The sequence below is a fragment of the Eulemur rufifrons genome, chromosome 7 (assembly GCF_041146395.1).
Source record: "Eulemur rufifrons isolate Redbay chromosome 7, OSU_ERuf_1, whole genome shotgun sequence".
Lineage (NCBI taxonomy): Eukaryota > Metazoa > Chordata > Mammalia > Primates > Lemuridae > Eulemur > Eulemur rufifrons.
The window spans coordinates 37,048,767-37,071,463 of NC_090989.1; the positions used below are offsets into that span (position 1 = coordinate 37,048,767).

General features: G+C 31.2%; 1 protein-coding gene across 2 annotated transcripts in view; it reads left to right on the forward strand.

The window, feature by feature from the left end:
• The window catches only part of CADM2 (cell adhesion molecule 2), a 294,110-nt gene that overhangs the window by 161,033 nt on the left and 110,380 nt on the right, over nt 1-22,697 (forward strand). For both annotated transcript variants that reach the window (XM_069472457.1, XM_069472458.1), the window contains one exon: nt 17,181-17,271. In XM_069472457.1, the coding sequence (XP_069328558.1) occupies nt 17,181-17,271 (91 nt within the window). The remainder of the gene's footprint in view (nt 1-17,180; nt 17,272-22,697) is intronic.

A 22,697-nucleotide genomic window follows, 5' to 3' on the forward strand; every position in this document is an offset into this window, starting at 1 on the left:
TGAATTGGCTATTTTTTAAGAAAGTTTTACATGAAAAATTTTACACTTTTAATGACTGGCCAATTAAAAATAGCATTTTATTCTATCATTGTTTAATATGTAAGTGGCTAGAAGGCAAAGACCAGATCTATTTAAATTATTTTCCTAACATCTAGCATACTATCATTCAAGTATTTGAAGTTAATTAAAACTAACTGATGATAATGCTGAATATTCCTTTAAGCATGCAAAACAGTCCCCAGAGATAAAATGAGCAGAGGATGGAAAAAAGGCATTGGGTAACAGTCAGCATCAAAATTAGAGCAAATTGAGAAAATTGGTGTGGACTTTATAAACATTTAAGAATAATGATAACAACATCTTAATGGTTGTTTCCAGAGATAGTAGATCATGGCTCCAAATAGAGACACATGCAGAACATGCATGATGTGGAAATTTCCATGAGTGCAAGGAGATAAAGTGGAAAGCAGTGTTGGAGAAGGAAAAAGGAAGTTTAGAATTTGTGGAGTATAATTTTAGAATTTCCCTATGGTTCAACAACATTCCCATCACAAATAACCTCAAAGACTGGCCCAAGTGGAGGAACATTTAGCATTTTAGGCTAGAGGAGGAGGAGACATTGTTTCCTGTGGCAAGTGAAAAAAATGAACATATATCCTCACAATAATGGAAACAGTTATAATTATATTTGAAATAAAAATTCTGTGCTATTGTGGAAAGCCAAGTTTGATGAGCAATAAGATAGGACAGTTGAATACCTAGTGCCAAGGAGCATAATGAAAAAAAAAAAAAAAAAACAACACCTAGTGGAGGAATTCTATCTGTAGGGCTAAGTGTTTTACCTTTGTAACCTTGTGATACACAACTTAGAAGACTTAGCCTATAAAATATATCACAGCAATATTTATTTGTTTATAAAATATTAATCATAAACTTAAACATTGACATTATGATAGAAGAGAGTCTCTTTAAAATTAAAATTTAAGAAAGTGTAAACTTTTCACTGTGAGTCACCAACACCTGAAAGTTTTACATAATAGTTAAGAACGTACTTTGCAACTGGGCAGTTGGAAAAGGCATTTTTCATTCATTAGCAAACATTTATTGAATGTCTCCCATCTAATAGGCACTATTTTACTATTTATTTATTTTCACAATTACTCTTTTATTTATTTATCTAAATTTCAGAATATTATGGGGGTACAAACATTTTGGTTACATATAATGCCTTTGCCTGTCAAAAGAAGACAGAATAATGGCCAGCAAACATATAAAAAAGTGTTCAATATCTCCATTCATGGAGATGCAAATCAAAACCACAATGAGGTATCACCTAATTCCAATGAGAATGGCCTTTATTAAAAGGTCCCAAAACAATAAATGCTGGCATGGATGTGGAGAGATAGGAACACTCTTACACTGCTGGTGGGACTGTAAATTAGTACAACCCCTGTGGAAAGTAATTTGGAGATATCTCAAAGAACTAAAAATAGAAATACCATTGGATCTACCAATCCCACTGCTAGGCATCTACTCTTTTTTTAATAGATAACAACTCTAGTTCATCTTCCTATTTTTACACGGATCTCTTTGGAAAATAACTTTTTATTTGTCCAATTGGATTTTTAGAAGAACATCAGACGAGTCAGATTTTATTTAATTCTCAGTAGAAATAATGTATCTACATTCACAGAAAGAACTATGCACAAAACATAAAAAAGAAGAAAATAACACATTCATTTTCTATATGTGACATTGACAAAGATTACATTAGAAATCAACTCTGTTGAAAATGAAAAACAGAGACAGATTAGTAAAATATTTCAGAATAATGCTTTTTCCCCCTGTGAAAGCTTTTTAATACTATTTAGCATTGAACTGCAAATATAGAAAAATAAGAGCCCACATTTTAAAAATGTGTGTGGGGGTAAAGAAGAATTTATATGTAATTGATAGAATCATAAAATCTTATGTTACCATTAATATTTGTTTAGTATTTCCTATTTAACAGGGTCATGCTTTGCCTATAAAAAAGAGTAGCTATGTACACATGTATATTTTTAAGGTTTAAAGCAATAAATAGTTAAAATAGCTCATAGAAGAAACTCTATGTTAGCCCAAACAAATTCAATATGAGCAACAATGAAAGAAAGAAAGGAAGGGAGGAAGGGAACAAAGGAAAGAAGGAACCTGCAGTGTTAAAATTGTGTTTAAGTAAGATTGAGTTAGTTAATAATAAAAAATAAGAAATTCATTATGCACATTTAAAATAACATAAAAATGCATGGGTTCATTTGTTACTAAAATTATATTTTTATAAAGGGTTAAATGGTCAATTTATTGTCCTGACCTATATTTGCTTGACAATCATATCTCCATTCTAGTTAACATGCAAATGAATCATAAAGTTAATCCATTTTTTCTTAACATCTTACATTTTAGAAATGTAGCAAAGTATTTCTAAAGAGATTCTTTCTTTGTTTTCCTCTCTTTTAAAAAAAATTACTTTGTACCCAGATAAACTGAATTCTTGACTATATATTTTTTCTACTTTTCTGAACCATCTAATATACTCAGTTCCCCTTTTGGTTCTCTTCCAATAAAATAGATTAAAAATAAAATGTAGAGTATAAAAGATTCAATGCAAGTGGGTTTGGGTTTTTGTAACTATTATTTTTATCTTCTTTTCCATTCTATGTATGCAAGATACAGAATAGAAATATTAATATTTTCAGGTGTGGACAGAGATTCTTCATTTAATGTATTATTGGCTATTTGCTAATTTTCACTCATGAAAAATAATAAAGATCCCACCTACCTAATCTACCCTACTCAAACCTGTACACTTGCCCAGGTCAGTGTATTCTAAATTTCCCTGTGTTAGTTATATCCATTAGACTTTGGCTAGTTTTCCATGTATTACAGAAAGCACTTGAATAATGTTTCAGGTTATAGAGATATATTAGACAAGAAGGTGAATGGTCTAAGTAGCATTTAAAATAACATATCTCACTTATCTGGCATCTCATTTATGAAATGCTGATTATCTAATTATCTTGTCTACCACAAATTATCTATGGTCCAAGGGCACAACATGTAAAAGGAACCAGGAAAGGCAAAATGAAAACTATCTTTAGGTTAAATTTTTCAGCAATTAAAATAAACTGTTCTTTTGACTAACAGAATACCATATTTATGCCTGGGGATGCTTTGGAAGGATTTTAATTGAGACTATTTCAAAAAGCTTGTGAAATCGTATGTATACATACAAGAATCATGAGTCGATCTATGCCATTTAGAGAAAGATACATTTCACTGTATTAATCAAGGTAGCGTAATGTGAGGGCTCTATTTGAGGTTTTTAAACTTTTTCAGAGAAGATACATTTATTTATTATATTACTTATAGTAAACATTACTGCCACATTTTGCTCATGGGATAAATATTTTTTCTTTTATAAATAACAGGAATATTTTATTCAGTCTTACAGTGTCAAATTATTAAAAGCAATTGAATCACCAAATATTTTAAGCCATCTAAATGCAAGGATTCAAAATGGTATTGTTATGTTTTCATGTTATTATTTATATGTAAAAATTTCTGTGTGTGTTTTGCTAAAACTCAGTGGAGTATATATATTTGTGAATGGAGATTCCAAATTTTAAAAAATAATAAACTTATACATTAATATAATGTACTCTCAAATGACTCATCCTAATCAAGCTTATCATAAAGTATGCATTTATAACATTTTGGGGGGAGTTAAAATTATTTTAATAATGGAAATTAATTTTATAAAGAGTCAGTCAAAGAAAACACCAAAATTATGGAATGTATGTATCAGGTGCCAGTAACTCTTTCCAATTAATTTTAAGTTAATTTAATAATTAACTGGATAATAAAAGAGAAAAGATTTTGACAAGTAAAATCTAATATAAAGAAAATATGAACATATTATTAATACCTAGTGTTTTTAACTTTCAAATTAATCACTAATTTGAAAAATTTGAAAATAATTCTGTTTTATAAATCTATTTTTAAGAGGTAGTTATAAGTAAATTTTTTTTCTTTTTTTCAAAGTGACTAGATATTTAATGCTCCAATATTTTGGAATTTTTCTAGTTCTATTTTCTGAATAAAATATATTTCACACACACACACAAAATTTCTATTAGAAAAATGTATGGTTAGAAAACTATACTGTAATCAATATATTAGACTTTATTGAAATAGATCTTCATGTATCAGGAAAGGTTGTCATTACTATTTACTGTCTGGGTTCAACACTCTTTTTTAAAAAAAATTAATAGACTTTATTTTTTAGAGTAGTTTTAGGTTTATAGAATAATTAAACAGAAAGTAAGAGAGTTCGCCTGTATATCCTTTCCTCACTCCCCTTTTCAGTTTCCCCTATTATTAACATCTTGTATTATTGTGGTACATTTGTTACAGTTGATGAATGCATATTCATAGATTATTAGTAATTAAAGTCCATCATTTACATTAGGGTTCACTCTTTTCACTGTGTAATTTTATTGATTTTGATCAATGTATTATACAAATGTCATGTATCCAATAGTTTCACTGCCCTAAAAGTCTCCTGTGCTCCACCTATTCATCCCACCTTACTTGTTCTGCAAGACTTGGCAACCTGTAGTTTTTTTGCTGCCTCTATAATATTGCCGTTTTCTAGAATGTCATATATTAATAGTTGGAATTATATAGGAGAAAATGTTTGTAAGCTATACATCCGATTAAGTTCTAATATCCAGGATGAAATATTTTTGATTTGGCCTCTTTCACTTAGCAATATACATTAAGGTTCCAACATGTCTTTTTATGGCTTAATAACTTATTTTTTGTTGTCACTGAATTATATTCTACTGTATGGAATTCCACTGTTGTACCAGGATTTGTATATCTATTCACCTGTCGAAGAATATCTTTGTGGCTTCCAAGTTCTGGCAATTATGAGAAAAAATTGCTATAAAAAATCCATGTGTAGGTTTTTGTGTGGACATAAATATTCATCTCCTCTGGGTAAATAACAAAGAGATTAATTATTGGATTTTATGGCAAGACCATGTTCAGCTTCGTATGAAAGTATAAACTAATTTCCAAAGTGGCTGAACCATTTTGCATTATCACCAGCAATGAATGAGAGTTGCTGTTGTTCCACATTCTCACCAATGGTTGATGTGTCAGCATTTTGAATTTTAGCCATTCTAATAGGTATAGTAGTATATCATCGTTCTTTTAATTTGCAATTCCTAATGGCATACGATGTTGAACATCTTTTTATATGCTTATTTTCAATCTATATGCCTTTTTTGGTGAGATGTCTAGGTTAGAAAAAAGTCTGAGATATCTACTTTAGAAAAAGTTTAGATATTTTGCTAATCTTTTAAAATGGGCTGTTTTCTCTTTTTAATTTATTATTTTAGTTTAGCACATGATGGGGGTACAAATGTTTAGGTTATATGTATTGCTTATTGTTGAGTTTTAAGAGTTCTTTGTATATTTTGGATACCAGTCCTTTATTCGATATGTCTTTGATAAATATTTTCCTCTAGCATGTTTCTTATCTTTTCATTCTCTTAGCAGTGTCTTTTGCAGAGCAAATATATTTAGTTTTAATGGAGTCCAAATTATCATTTTTTTTCTTTTATGGACTGTGTTTTATTTAAAAAGACATTATCAAACTCAAGGTCACGTACATTTTCTCCTCTGTTATCTTCCATTGTTTCATAGTTTTGTGTTTTTCACTTGGGTCTATGATTCATTTTAAGTTCATTTTTTGAAAGGTGTAAAGTCTGCTTAGATTCATGTCCTTTCATTTGTATGTTTAGTTGTTCCATTTGTTGAAAAGGCCATCCCTCCTCCTCTCTCCATTGAATTGTCTTTGCTCCTTTGTCAAATATCAGTTTACTTTATTTGTGTGCATCTCTTTTTGGGCTATTTTATTCCATTGATTTATTTGACTCTTCTTCACCAGTACCTCACTGTCTTGATTACTATAGCTTTATACCAAGTCTTGAAGTTAAGTAGTGTCAGTCTTCAGACTTTCTTCTTTAATATTGTCATTATATTTATATTTATAAATGAGCAATTATCAATTATTATAATTTTGAATACATTTATAATTAAAACAAATGTTATCAATCAATATATTAAACTTAATTGTGTTACTCATGCACGGTGGCAAAATATTGTGTGATGATGTCTTTCTTTTTGTTACAAATTGTTTACTCATCCATTTTGAGCTTATTAAAATTTATCTAGAATAACAAAAGTGAACACTTGTTTTACTACCATCATCTTGAATTTTGAGTTCCACTCTTTTCTATTTGCATTTATATTCTGATTTGTCTAATAATTTTGAGCTATCTTTCTTTGTCAATTTCCTTCCCTTGCTCTTATAGGCAGAATATGAAAGATTCTGAACTCTTAACTAAGGTCATGAAAGCTAAAATAAGACACACACTAGCAAACAGAACTGCAAAAATGGAGCTGTTTTCTCCTGACTTCTCTTAAACCTTCTTGAAAGAAAATACAAAACCTAGGCAATCTTATAAGTAAATAGGGATCAGATAATGATGATGATTTATATCACTCTTGCATAAACCTTCTACCCCAAGCACTCTCCCTTACAACTTAATGTGATGATGAAAATGTTCTCTATACTCAAATTATAGCTAATAGCTAGCTACTTGTGGCTACTCAGCACTTGGTATATGGATCTTGTGACTAAGGAACTGAATTTTAAATTTCACTTAATTTAAATTCATTTACATTGAAATTAAAATAGCCACATGTGAATGTGAATAATTTCTACCGTATTGAGCAGCACCACCCTTAATGATGTCATTGTACTTTCACTTTCTTATTATGTTGTTCTATTTATCATAGTTAGGGATAATCGATGAGTTCATAGTGCAGCACTACTTCTGATGCTGAATGCTGAAGTAGCAAGATTTCTCATAATCTAGAAAATATAGCACCACATAATTTCATAATATATCTTAGACTAATAAAATGGTTCATAACTGTGAGGTAGGATAATTTGAAATCTATTTTTAAAAGTAAATTTTTTCTTTTTTTTTTTTTTTTGGAGGACCTCTAAGAAAGAAAAAATACAAATCATGAAATATTATTCCTTAACAATAGTTAGAATTATTTTGAATGCACTTAAATAATATACTAAAGAATCTACAACCATAAAAATATAGGTATTAAAAAAACCAAAAATACTGATGGTATTTATTACCTATATTTTTATGCGACATTTCCTTTTTCTTTAAGATCTTCCTTGTGGCAAAACTTTATGGTAGAGACATGTTGCTTCTAATCTCTTCCAGATCCATTCAGTAAACACTGGCCAATATGTCTTTCTAAATCTTGGTTCTGAGCCTGATACTCATTCACTCACAATTTTAGGATGATTTATACTGCTTTTAATGTAATGTCCAAACTCTTCAGCCTGACATTCAAGGCTTTAAAAATATAACCCCCAATAATGCTCCTCTCAGTATTCTTTTTCAGATAATGCACCCTACACTTTACATTCTTTCTAGGTGCCTCATTTACAGCCCACAGTTTTTGTCTACACCAACCCTTTGTTCATTTCCCCTTTTCCTGAATTCCCTCCTTTTTTCCCCCTCTAGAAAAATACTATGTATTCTCTGAAATATTTTAAATGACACTTCTGTATGTAACCCTCTTTGTTTCTGACAAATATATATAATCTATTCCTCCAGTCTGACTCTCATAATACATCATTGTAGTACAATGGTGCCTACAATTTTGCACTTTGCATTATTTTGAACTATATATGATTTATCTTATTTATTAAGACTAAATTCCTATGGATTGCTATTTTTGTGGATGTATAGTGTTTGTATAGTACTAGTAGCAAGTGTATCTTATTCACACAGTAATTTATAAATATTTGTCAAAAAATGAATGATTGACACAAAAATATTTTTCACTATAATTAAACGAAATTTAACACACTTTTGAAAACAAAAGTACCTTATGGTGTTATGGATTAAAAAAAGATATCCGAGTTAAATAGAAAGTAGGGGTTTAAGTTTTACTACAGTATTACAAACTGGAAGAATAAATTAGATGTCTTAGAAAAAGGCAGTCTTACACAGAAGAAATGGTAGAAGATAGTGCTGCAGCTCAAATGGTTCTAGTTAACTCTGAGTATATCAACCTAGTATTCCTGATGATAAGTGATGGACCTTAAGGTATTAATTGAGTTTGATTCATAGCTTTTTCTTTCAGGAAAGTATCATAAGGCCCTTACTCAGGGTATTAAACATTTCATTCATTCCAGGACTAATCAGTAATACGAGAGAAGAGTAAGCATTCCATATCAATGTACACAGTATCACAGTTCACTAGTGGTTTCCAATCTGTTGCAGCAAGGAAGGTATATAGGTAATAAATAGAGTAAGTGTAAGCATTTTACAGGAGGGTATTATTGACATTTTGGGCCAGAGAAGTATCCTTCTCTGTTGTGGGGGCTGTCCTGCAGGATGTTTAGCAGCATTCTCCACCTCTACCTACTAGAGGTCAGTGGTCCTCTGTTTCTCTCGCCCCCACTGTAAAAATATAACATAGCCTCTGACCTTGTCAAATATCTTTGGGGGACAAAATTGCCTCTAATTGAGAATTACTATTTTAGAGTAAACAAAAAGTGTCTTTGCAAAGCTGAGTTGGTACATAATTTTCTTTGGTATTAATGTGAGTACCAGGAGATTTTTTTAAGGGTGTTACATAAATTCTTTAGTTTAGAAACCTTTATGCAATAATATTGCAATAAACCAAAATTCACAAATCTTTTGTCTGCAAAATACTTTAAAGGTTTATAAATTTTCTTTAATAAAAATTTTCTATGGGGATATTTTTATGTTATTTGTGGACAAGAAGAATATATTGCAATGAATGAGATAGGGGAGTATATATTTTTTGAAAAATATATATTTTCATCTGTCAAAGAGGAAAATATTTGAGAGACATGTAAGAGAGTAAAACAGAGAGACAGAGAGAAAGAGAGAGAGAGACAAATTCACAGATAGGCAATGCATAGAATTCATAAGCTTTGACAGATAGATTTTAAAACATGCAGACTATATGGAGCCAAAGCAAGCCTTCAGCTGGGTTGTAATTTAACCAGATGAAGAACAAGTTGATTTTGAAGAAAAATAGCGGACACAGAACATAATACAAGAAGTGGCAATCCTTAATGTAGTTAAAAGAGAACAGGAAACACTAACTTATTGTTAAAGAGTGGTTAAGATCAGGGGAGAAAAGGTGAAATTAAGTTATGGTTATGTAACTTCACTCCTCTGAGCCTTAGTTTTATATTCTGTACAATGAGGACAGCAACAGAATTTTTCTTGTATGTTTTATGAAAGAGTTTGATGGGCCAATGCATACAAAGCATTTACACCAATGCTTTGGTGTATTAAATTTAATTTAATTTAATATTATTTACCAGGTATTTAATCAATGTTTATTATGAAAATATTTTTGACAAGTAAAGTTTATTTTTTAACATACTAGTGGTCCTGTCCACTAGTTGGAAAAAATACAAAAGGCCATTATTTATTTATTTATTTATTTATTCACAAATACTTAATTGAGGTCCAGTAGTTATTCTAGGCACCAAGGAGAAACCAGTGAACAAGATAAAGACAATCTTTACTCTGATGAGCATGCATTCCTAAGAATATGCTAAGTATTCAGTAGCACTGTTTATGAAAACTATTACCTGTTCTTGAGGTGTTATAATGTGGATGTTACAATATAAAATATTATAATGTTATAATATTACAATTCTAGTGAAACAATGGATAGAAATGAGTACTTTCATTGTCCCTTGTATGTTTTAGAAACTAAATAAATGTTTGTTAAGTTAATGAATAGGAGCACTCGTAGGAATAATTTTTGTGGACAAATGAAGTTATCAAGATAATATTTTCTTTTCAACCAAAAACCATATAATGCCACGAGCAATGCAAATGACTACTATAACCATCTTTGTTCACTCAATGTATTTTACAATATGCAGTGATACAGTAAGTTAATATTAGGTGTTAGTTGGGTTGTTTCTCTTATTTAGTAGTTTTGACCATCATCTTTAACAGGTTAAATGTTATTTTTATATAACCTTAAACTCCTGTTTTATTTCTTTGATTACAGAAGAAATAAGGTGGTTTTTCTATTGACACATTTGATTTATAACTTTTCATTCACCTACAAAACCTTTAGTGATGGATAAATGTTGTCAAACCAAAATCACTACTTTAAAAGCTTGTGCTTTTAAGATTGTCCATTAGATGGTTTAATAGTAGCCTCATCATATACCTTTTCTTTTTGTTAAGGATGTAGAAAATCCATTCCACTAGATCAATATCTTTACTTTGATTCAAATCCTCAATCATTCAAATGGAACTTACTTCCCAAGTTCATAAAGCTTTTAAAATTTTCGGTAAAAAAAGAAAAATCTTTTGTCCATTAATCTATGTCTTGAAAGTAATTGTGTTTCTTCCTAAATGAGCCACAGAATTTGTCACATAAAAGTAAAAGAAATAATACTAAAGAAATTGTATTTTTTTCTTTTCAGATCTAAAAATTTTAAAGAAAGTTTCTAAAGAATATTTTTTTCTACAAAAGCCTTGCAGAGGAAAATATTTTGCTTTTAAAATATCTATTTTGTTGTTAATAAGTACTGAAAAATTATTTGTGAATGAGTGAATATAATCCTATGTTTATATTCTTGTCCGAAGTTCCCCATTCCCTTGCATTTTGAGAGAAACAGATAGTAATTCATCCATTTATTCATCCAATATTTAAATAATTCTTATAACATATTAATCATTTTGTTAGGATCTGAAGACACAGAGTTGAATAGGTTAATATCGCTGGTCTTGAGCACTCAAAATGTGGATGAAGCAACCATGTTAAAAAAAAGAATATTTTACTAACTGTAGTGTTTTATAATAGCAGCATATATCTTGTATTATTAAATAATTAAATCTAATTATTAAATGCTCCCTTTCATTCCAATATGTATATCATAAATGATATATAAATTCATGTATATTCAATAAATACAGTGTTGATAAGAGTTGACTTACTGGAAGACATTTTAGAACAGTATGTAAATTGCTTGTTTGCAAAAAATATTTGAGTTTATCATATAGGATAAAGCAAGAATAAATGAATAGCAGTAATGATAATGCATTTTTTCTAACCCTCTCTTTTTTACTACCAATAATTGGTAAACACAATATATTATACAGTAATTTAAAAAAAGAACATCATACACATCCCCAAAGTACTGAAGCGAAAGTGTCATTCTGTTTTGTGAAGGAGTAGAACAAGATTAAATATAACTCATATTGCTCCTAGACAGAAAATGAAAAAATTATTTCCACAGCAAGCTTGAAATTAAGTGAACTATGGCTCAGAAAATATTACTTGGAAGTAAATAAACTTTGGTTTAGAAAATATTCTCAATATCAATCCTTTGAAATATATTTAAAATTAAAATCTACAACCCAGAGGAAAATATACAAATAAGAAATATAGACACCAAAAAAAATTTTTAGTAGATAATTTGGCAAAAGCACTCAATGAAAGATTTGGATTATGTGGTGTTTTACTTTCTCATTATTTACATCTTAGTTATTAAAAAAGATTACTAGCATAGTAAGTGCATAAATTTAAGTACATTTTATAAAATCATTATCATATAATCTATTGTACATTGTGCCATTCTTGAAAAATTTTTCATTTATTTTGATATATAACAAAACAAGTACTGGAGAGAAATACGTTTAAATGGGAGTTTCACTTATTAATATAAATATTTTGAAGAAATTCTGGAAAGTGAAGACTCCCAAAATTAATTCAGTTTTTGAGATGACTGTATTATTATTCTTTTTGTTAGCTAACTAAGTATAGGAATTCCAAACTTGTTTACAAGCATTATTTCTAGAATGTCATTGATATTTAACAGATATATTTTTATCCTAACAGTGCTTGATCAACTAACTCCCTTGTGAATATCATAATGTGTCTAGTGAAAATAAAACATTAATAATGATGAGATAGATATTCTTCATTAAGTAAAAACTTGTGAAAGCCCAAATTACTTCCTGTTATTATTAAAAAAAATGAGAAAGAGTCACACTTAAGGTGTGACTCTATTACTGTAGTACTTTATGTGGTAAAAAATGTAATTTTTTGTATGTTGCTAACATGGCATGTTTAAAGAAAAATACTGACATTTCAAGGAAATTTAACCTAGAATTTTGGCTGAATAATTAAATAATCTCTTCACACTTGAGTACTTCCTCTTCCAAAATCAGATGAAGAGAGAAAAATAGTTTACATATGTAGTACATGCATTAAAAATAATTGTCATTTTTATAATCATGGAAAGTTATTATCTAAATATCCAATGCCAATTATTTGTAAAAGGAAGAGAGTCAATAATATGCATTTGATTTAAATATGAGTTAAGATTTAAAGTTAATCTAAGGTTTGTGACACGAATATTTAAGATTAATTACAGTATGCAACAGACAACAACAAAATTTCAACTAAGCATTTTTAAAATATTTGAGAATAGTTTACCAAACTGATGATACAAAGACATATCAAAAATTGCATTTCCTTCATTTAATAATTATTTATTAATCATAGACTTTTTATACAGTATTATACAATACACCGAGGACACAGAAGTAACTTTTAAAAAGAATATTATACAACAGTGAAAAAGAAAACATGCAGCAAAGGTATCTGACCAAATCTGAGGGTAATGAATGATTATCCTTAGTAAAATTTAAAAGGTATGCATGAGTTAAATAAACACAGGATGACTCCAAAATACAGCATTTGTGATAATTTGTATAAAGGCAAAATGAAACCTATTCATTAAAGGACCTGAAAGAAGGTATAATTGCCAGGAATTCAAAGAATGAAACAGTGTTAGAAGACAAGAAAGTAAAGAAGGATACAGATAATGTAGGACTTAAATTATTTAATAATTTTGCTTTTTACCCTAAGAGGAAAGTTAACTATCAAATGTTTTAATAAGGAGATTGATGTGATCAGATTTGTGTTTTGAGAGAACAATTTTGTTTGTCCTACGAGTAAGATTTAGAGGGTTAAAATACTGATACAAAGGATACCATTTATTTAGGTAAACTAGATAAAAGCAGTGGTTTGGGTACTATAAAAAATAAATGAGTGTATTTGAAAATTATTTAGGAGGTAAATTAACAAGACTTTGTGAGTAATTGATTGATTATAGAAAAGGGAGTAGGAGATACCTGGTGTGTGTAGTTGCATGGATGCTTGTGGTTGTCTATAGAAATAGAGATCACTGAAGGAGAAACATAGTGAGGAAAGGTTGGAGACTTTGAGTTTTGAATATATCAAATGTGCCAGGTCTTTCAGAAATCCAAGTGGACATGCCAAATAGGTGTTGTAAACAAATAAGTGTAGCTTGTGGAATAGAACTGCCCCAGGAAATAAATATTGTAGTGATTGGTGAGTAGATGGAAAGTAAAGAGATGGATGTAGCTGAAAAGACCTTGAGAAAATTATGAGAGAACAGATCCTGAATCCCATCCTCCATGATCTCAAACATTTAAGGGCTAAATAGAAAAATCTGACCCCGAAGAATCTGAGAAAGAATAGTCAGAGATGTAAGAGTTGAAGCCAAAGTGTGTGTGTTATGGGGGACCAGCGGTCGGGGGAGACAGAAGAATTTGAAAAAGAAATCTAAGGAAGATAAATTATTTTTTAATCTCCATTTTTAAATTATCTTTCCATGAATTATTTTTTTAACCTTCCTTACTTATTCGGGAAGATAATTCTTAGGAACATAAATTAATCAATACTTTAAATAATTTTAAAGTCAAATAAATGAATATTGTGTTATATCCCTTGATTTTTGGTTACTTAGAGGTTATTTAGGTTATTCCTGAGCATTTCATACAAATACACGCTAAGTATATTATCTGCTTTGGCATTTGCTTATCATTGAAAATTTGTATATCAAATCTAAGGGGACTGCTGCATCATGCTTTGAGGAATCATTTGTTACATCAATTATCATCTCTAATACACTATTAATACTTAAACAAGCACAACTAAGATAAATCAGACCCTATTACGTTTCCCTCTCTTCTCACAGCTACCTGTCACTATGTAATTTACCTTGCTGAAGTAGATACTGGTGTGGCCTGCTGTATCTTTTTGGCACACACCATTTTTGTGTACTGAGTGCCAGGGAAATAACACCTCCTCCTCTATCCTAGGAGCAATTTTCAACAAAATACTAATGAGAACTGGTAGATATTCCATAAATACTCCTGTCCCTTGCTCATCAAATAAGTTAACTCGGAGGCACATTCTATACTTACTGACTCTCAGAGTTCTACAGTGAGATTAAACTCCAGTCACCTGCAGTCTAATCTGCTCAATAACACAGGCTTTATTTATTTCCTTCCCTTCCTATCTCACTTCCCAGAGCTTCCTGATATTACTCTCCCCCACCCAATAAAAGATGAGTTTCAGGGTCTCTTTGATAGGGCATTGTATTAGTCAAGGTTCTCCTGAGAAACAGAACCAACAGAATGTATTTAATATATACACATAAAAAGAAACTTATTGTAAGGAATTGTCCACATGATTGTGAATGTTGACAAGTCCCAAAATCTCCAAGGTGAGTCAGCAAGCTGGAGATCCAGGAGTGCCAATGGTTTAGTTCTAGTCTTGAGTCTGATGGCCTGAAAACCAAGGGAGTTGATGGTGTAGTTCTAGTCCAAAGGCTGCAGGCTCGTGACCCAGAAAGACACAATGTTTCCATTCTAGTCCAAAGGCAGGAAAAAAGCTAATGTCCCAGTTTGAAGGCCATTAGGTGAGAAGAATTCTTTTCTACTTAGAGGAGAGTGAACCTTCTTATTCAAGTAGGCCTTGAACTAGTTGAATAAGGCCCACCCACATAATGGTGGGCAATCCTCTTTACTGTCTACTGACTTAAATGTTAATATCATTCAAAAACATCCTCATGGTAGCACCTGAAATGTTTGAGCAAATATCTGGGCATCTCAAGGCACAGTCAAGCTGATATAAAATTAACCATCACAGACACCCAATTTAACACAATTCTTTCCCAGAATCATACTTTTCTGATCTTTATTTTTTCACCCTTTTCCCTGGAAATGAAGTTTTTTAAAAATAATGTCAAGGGGAAAATAAATTTTGCTATCTGTATATTTTGTTCAAGGTCAAAACTTCATAGGTCTCAGTTTGATCAGAACAGTTCTGGTTTATACCTGTTACACTACATAATTATTACTATATCCTCTTTTACTTTTAAATATGTCCTGCTCTGGGGACCAAATTATATGATAATCCTAGTCAATACTGATTCCATAAATGCTATGATAATTGAAAAATTAATAAATTGTATTTAAATTTGTTATTCATTTTTTCTTCTGTTAAAGAAGTATAATGAGGCCGGGCGCGGTGGCTCACGCCTGTAATCCTAGCACTCTGGGAGGCCGAGGTGGGCGGATCGTTTGAGCTCAGGAGTTCGAGACCAGCCTGAGTAAGAGCGAGACCCCATCTCTACTAAAAATAGAAAGAAATTATATGGACAGCTAAAAATATATATAGAAAAAATTAGCCGGGCATGGTGGTGCATGCCTGTAGTCCCAGCTACTTGGGAGGCTGAGGCAGGAGGATCGCTTGAGCCCAGGAGTTTGAGGTTGCTGTGAGCTAGGCTGACGCCACGGCACTCACTCTAGCCTGGGCAACAGAGTGAGACTCTGTCTCAAAAAAAAAAAAAAAAAAAAAAAAAAGAAGTATAATGAATATGTGTCATCTCAAGTTAATTTTTTCTGTGTTATAATACACCACAATTATTTACTGTGATATATATGTAATGCTTATTTGTAACTGGAATACCATTTTAATTATGTTAAATGTATTTTCTTGTTGAAGAATTGGGAAATAATACATTTGAAAAACATAAACCATTTCAAAGTATGATATAAAGTCTTCCACAAGATCAAAATTTATTGTTCTATATATGACAAATCTAAAAATAAAATTTTTCTTAAATAAGATACGTAACCTGACAATTACATAATTGATTGTTATTTATTACACTGGCTCCAAAGTCAGAGAGTGAATATAACACCAGGGCAGTTCATTTCTTCTATTGCCGCTAAGGGAAGGGTGACAATAATTGTGACCACCTGTTCAGAACCTGTTTTGTTTATTGTAGAGAATGTGGAGATAAGAGGAGAGGGCAATTCCATGTGGGCCACACAATGCCAGGACTAGCAAAGTCCCATAAAGAAATGATTGTGTTTATATTGTCTCTTATTTTAATCTTGCTTTTCATTTCTTCTATGAAATATGTATCTTTGTATTAAAAAATATTACATGTCATACAAATTATAAACATAAATGTCTTAAAGTATTCCTGAGTGCTCTTTCACTAGGGATGATTTTATTATAAAGTGGAAATAAATAATTTTCTATCAGTTATATTGGTGCATCTATGACATAGTGTTAACTTTTAGTAATATTATAAATAACTATTTGAAGTGATTTGCTAACTGTACTAAGCACATGCTTGGAGCTGCATTATTGCATTTTCAAAAAGATTCTTCATAATGGTTGTTGAGACAGTAGTTGATCTGGAGTTCATCCATCCCAGGGTTCCTTATTGTGAGTCCCTAGTATTCCAGCAACAATAAAAGTGTTGTTATTCAAATGAATTCAGTCCATAATAATAGTATTCATAGCCATCTATAAATAGTTGAAGAAACAATTGTATGAAATGCTTGATATTCATCTTAACCACTTTTTGCAATTTCACTTTTAAATTCAGATTTCAGAAATAACACAACAGTGGTGCTCATAAGATATTCAGATATTGTTGTTAGCTTTGCATGGAGAAGCTAAGTTTCTTAAAATCACACATTCTGTTTCACCAAATCTAAGAAATCCCTTATAACTATATACAATTCTAAGAAATATGTAAGAAATGCTAAATAAACAGCATGATGCACCATTATTACATAGTTTTACATGTGTTTAATGACCTTTCTTAATATTCTTTTTTTTTTCCCTAGATACACCATCAGTTAAGATTATACCATCCACTCCTTTTCCACAAGAAGGACAGCCTTTAATTTTGACTTGTGAATCCAAAGGAAAACCACTGTAAGTGAATTAATGAGCAATAAAGTTTTCTTTGTTGCTTCCTCTATCCTGCTTTGATTACAGGCTTTCACTGTAGAAATCCATTGTTTTTGTCTTTTCTTGGTGGGCAAAGAGATCTCTAGAACAGAAAAGCCCCTGAACCATGTCTTCATTAAGTGTCTATGGAAGATCGGTTTTTACTTTGTCATCTAGTGAAGTTTCTGGGAAGGTTTCCAGCTGTGATTTCTTTTTCTTTTTCTTTTTTTTTTCCCAATAAGATATTTCAACCTGAAAGGAGTGTAGGTTTAATCAGCCACTGTTTACATCATCAGACTGATAAAAGCTGCACATTGCTGAACTTAGTTCTCCCAGGAGAACTTTGAAAATATTGAAGCATCCCCAAAATATGCCAAAGTTTTAAAGTTACATGAGGAATCATTTTCATAATAAGAGAAATCAAGTCTATATTTCTTATGGAGCAGCCAATGAGACATAATTTGTGAATGTGATATGCGTGGAGGTAATGTGAATGAAAAGTCACAAGCTCAATGTTTGCAGTTGCAAAGTGATTTTGATATTAGAATATATGTGCACTAATGTCACTTCAACTCAACAACCTTACTTTTTGGCGTTCATGTTTATAAACAGCTCCCTCAAAGAATACCTATTTTTAAGGAAAGTTTAAATATGGATTATTCAAATATGGATTATTTAAGTACTATTTGAAAGCAATATGATCATTTTAATATAGTACTCCAGGCCTAGCTTTATGTAATTTACTTACTTTTTTAAAAGCTTCCAAGTGATTTGCATTTTGTTTAAATATTAATAAAGAAGAATTTGCTCAGTCTCTGTATATAACTATATGGGATTGCTTCCATACAAATCAGGTTAAATTACTAAAATTTTGCTTCCAAAAATATTTAAATTACTTACGTGTACGTTTTGTATCATCCCATGAAGAATTTGTCTAAAAGGATTGTGAGATAAATGTCTGACATTTTAACTTCTTCAATTGTATGCCACTGTGTCATTTACTATACTAAGTGAATCTACACCTTCTTTATCACAGTTCTGATATTTTAAAACTGTTCTCTCTTCCAGGAATTATTTTCTAGAGATTATTTTTAATGTTTTCTTCCTAAGGTTTATCAAAAAGTACTTAGGCGTACATTTCAAATATGTGTATAATTTATACAATTAAATGAGGTAAAGGTAGGAAACATGATTTATAGAATGCTGGAAATAAATACATACATGCTCAAGTAACATCCAATTGTGTTACAATGATCTGCTCTTTGGTTCTGTTTACTTCTAATAGTAGAGACATCATTTTATTTATGGGAATAATTAGATTGCAAGGTTTATATAATTAGATATTTAAGTAGTCCATATCACTCACCTCAGATATGGTTGAATAGATGTGCCTTATTGTGGGTCTTGTTTCAGGTGCCAGGGAATAAGCTTCGATATATTATAATCCTCTGCACTACAAATTAATGAGAAGCACAATAATCACATTTATTTTATTTAAGAACACAGATGTTTGGAAGTTTAGGAAATTCAAAAAAGGTTGCCTTTCTCAGAAGGATTCTGATTAATATAGCTTTGCAAACAGATAAGGGAAAGTCTCCCTATTTTAAAGAAAACCAAGATATAAAAATGTTATCCAAATTTTCCTTATTTATCCATAGTTAAAATGGGTGAGTCAGAATTTGAATTCAGTTCAGTCCTGTCCAAAGTTTCCATTCTTTCAATTGTCTGCTGGCACTTACGTTGCTGAATGTAAATTGCTACTTATGGTAGCCAAAGTTATTTTTGAAAAACTAGGATGGGCCTGACAATAATTTTCACCACTGACATTGAACCCCTGGGTGCTTCAGGGTGAACAACTGGTTTGTCTCATGATACATTTTACTGTTGCCATCCTCCTGTTTCAGGCTGTCTTCTATATTTATGCCCTTTCTAGAAACTTGCCAAATTTTTGCCAAACTGATCATTTCAAGCACAAGTTCATAGTTATATTAAAAAATCCTATATTTAATATAGTATCTTTTGGCAATTAACTCATAAGCTTCCTGAGGTCTAAAAAATGATCATTATATTTTATCTTTATCTTTATAGGTCCCACTGTTATATTCTATATGCTATGGTCCACAAGTAAATATGTATTAACTTATTCTCTTGTATTATATCCCCATTGCCAACTTTCGCTTTATCATTTTCTTTCCCTGTAGACTGCTAGACTATTGATGTTAAAGTTATGCTCAACATCTTTGATTTCTTCTTTCCTTTAGACAATTGCTTTTCTTTTATTCTTCCTAAACATCTTGAAATTAACTCCTCTACATTTTCAAAGTAGCTATCATTTTCATTAAATGAAAGCATTAATCTCTTTAAAGACAATCTAACTTCTATCCTCTCTGTAGTTTATATCTTATTTCCAACAGTGCCAGATGAGGCAGATAGGACAAAAAGCAAGGGAACACTGAAAAGAAAATCATTGGATGAAATCTTACTGATACTAAAGAAAAAGTCTCACTAGAGCAAAGAGAACAGAAGGCAAATCGAAATGGATTAATCAGGGAATTAGTAGGTGGTGGGGAAGTGAAGAAAATTGCTAATGGGAAGATCATTCATCTCAGAAAATGAATCATGAAAAGTGGAAGAGAGATGAGAAAAAACTATGTGAAATACAAGTTTTAAAATAAAATATCATTTTAAAAACATAATTAAGGAGACTTTTGTATGTTGATGGGATCAAAAGAGTGGGAGTAAAAGTGAGGTATGTGATATATCCAATGGGCAGGTTAGAATTGCCCATTTTAATTTGGTAATCACAGTCAAATTTCCACTCCATTACTTTTCAGCTATTGTACCTGATTCTCCAGTTTGTTACTTTAGCACCACTGAGAAGCAATGCTATGGCTTTGCTTTTGATTGGCTCCCAAAACACTTAATTTTTATTATCTTTACCACTTACCTGATTCATTTCTAATGTGGAGATAAGAAACAGAAATGGATAATGGCTATGCGATTCTACTCCATCCTGTAGCTGAGTTAAATAGTATCTTTAATCCATGATCAAACCTTTATTATTTCTTAAAAAGTTTTTGGACAACACATAATTTCCTGAAGAATGAGTTATTCATGGTCATTATGTATGGTGGTAGCAGACAAAATCACCCCACTATCTTCTGAGTAATTCACAACATGAGAATATGGCTCAAGTTGTGCTGAGCCTCCTGCTTCTAACCTGCCCTCTTGTATGCTAATGTTGTTTTCCTTGTTCTAAATGTGAGGCCCCCAGTGACTGTTTATGAACAATTGTGCCTTATTTGCCTGCTTTGGACCGAAGCCTTTTGCCATTTTCCTGTGGAACAGCTGCATAACTTGGGCCAGGACCAAATTGCTCCACTTGACACTACCATAGAAGCATTCTATTCTTTCCTTAAAAGAGAGATTACTGTACATGTCTGTCTATTGTTTTAATTTTAGTTTAAAGTGAGGACCGAGCTAATGCCAGCCACTTTTCTTTCAAGTCCCCAGAGTTTTTGCAACCCTCTTTCTTCTTTGGCTGAATTCCCAGACAGCTTTCAGGCGGCAGCATTCTCCATTTATAAAAGTAGAGGGGAACAAAACAATAGGAAACCTTTCTATTACATTAAAGTCATGACCTTAAATGGTGTGAGGTTGCGCCCCACGTGCTGTAACTAATGAATCATCATTCATTTTAATCAAATGTTTAACACTTTGTAAATTCACTTCAGAAAAGCAATGGGACATTTTCAGTGCAATAAATAAATATTTGACACTTATTTTATGAAAGAAAATAATTATAGGTATTGATAATTTTTTCTACGTATTAAGTACAATGTTTCTGTTGTACTTACTATTTTTCTTTCTGTAACCACATTTTTTCTTTTGTTCTTGGCATAAATATAGTGTGCATAATTGGATAGCATGTAACATCGCTACTGTATATAAGAAGAAAGATTTTTGTCTTTAGGAAGACAGATCACATACCATATAGCAACTAGGGAGGTGTTTCAGAGGAACAATTACCCATCCATTTTGGAAATGATCAAGAATTGAAGGGATCTGATATGTACTTTCTTATGAGCATAACAGATTTTTTGTTTTTTAAACAGACCAAAATTAAGGCAAAACAGTCTTATATCAACTCAGATTTCTCAATCTAACATGTATCTTTTTACAAACCACAAGTTATTTACTAATTATTAATATTATACAATTCAATTACAGTCAGAGGAAATAACAAGACAAACCAGGAGCTAAAGAAAGCAAGTTATCACCAGAGTGAAATGTTGTTTACCAAAATAGGATAAAATATGAATTTTAAAATAAGAATATTGATCCAATATAATAGCAATTTCACATGCTTTGACCTAATACAAAACAGATGTTATTACAGAAGATCTCCCTTTCTCCTGCTAAATGGAAAGCCATCTAATTGATCGTCAAGTTCTGTGTTTACATTCGGATAGGATGACTAGGCTGTCATACTTTGAGGCACAAAAATTTTTGTGGTACACTGGAAAGAGAATGTGGAATCAGATTTGAATTATAAATCTGTGCATACCCATGGTCTGAGTGGTCCTGAGCAAGTCACTTAGCCATACCAAATATTTCTGTCCTTTTTTCAATTGATGAACTTTACTTACAGCAGTTTTACGTTCACTGCAATATTGAGCAAACAGTACATAGACTTATCACGTAACCCCTGTCCCCACACACTCACAGACTCCCTCACTGTCAACATCCATACCAAAATATTACATTTGTTGCAATCAATGTACCTACATTGACTCATCATTATGACACCAAAGTCCATAGTTCATAGTTTCTCATACACCAAGTATTTTTTATCAAATAAGAACATAAAATCTATCAAAGAACTTATGACACTATATATGAAATGTTTTCCTCTAAATAATTGTGTAATAAGTAATAGTCATGTTGATGATGATAAATTATTTGGTTAAGGAATTACATACAGTCTATCTTATCAAGTTTCATACTCAGAAGTCTTAATTATGTATTTAATGCATGTGCTGATATGGGGATATGAGAGCAACTCTAGGAACAGTTATCTCAATATCTTCCCAGGCAATGGAATTCAAGACTCTAAGCAGAATAAACACATTCTAGGACAGTGGAATGAGACTTTCAAAAGCAAGTTTGATCAGCAAAGGAACCCAGACTGTAGTCATGGAAGTTATGGGAAAACTGATAAAACAACTTGCTTATTTTGTTTGAGGTTAAATAATAATAATAAACTGCAGAGAAGAGAGACGGAGACATGACCCTTAGATGAGCTAAAATCTAAAATAGTTAGAAATGGGAGACTGGAAAATCCTGAGCCACAAGAATAGCCTCATCACAATTTACCTTAGTGTTAAAATAGAAAAAGTTTTAGGTCAAGT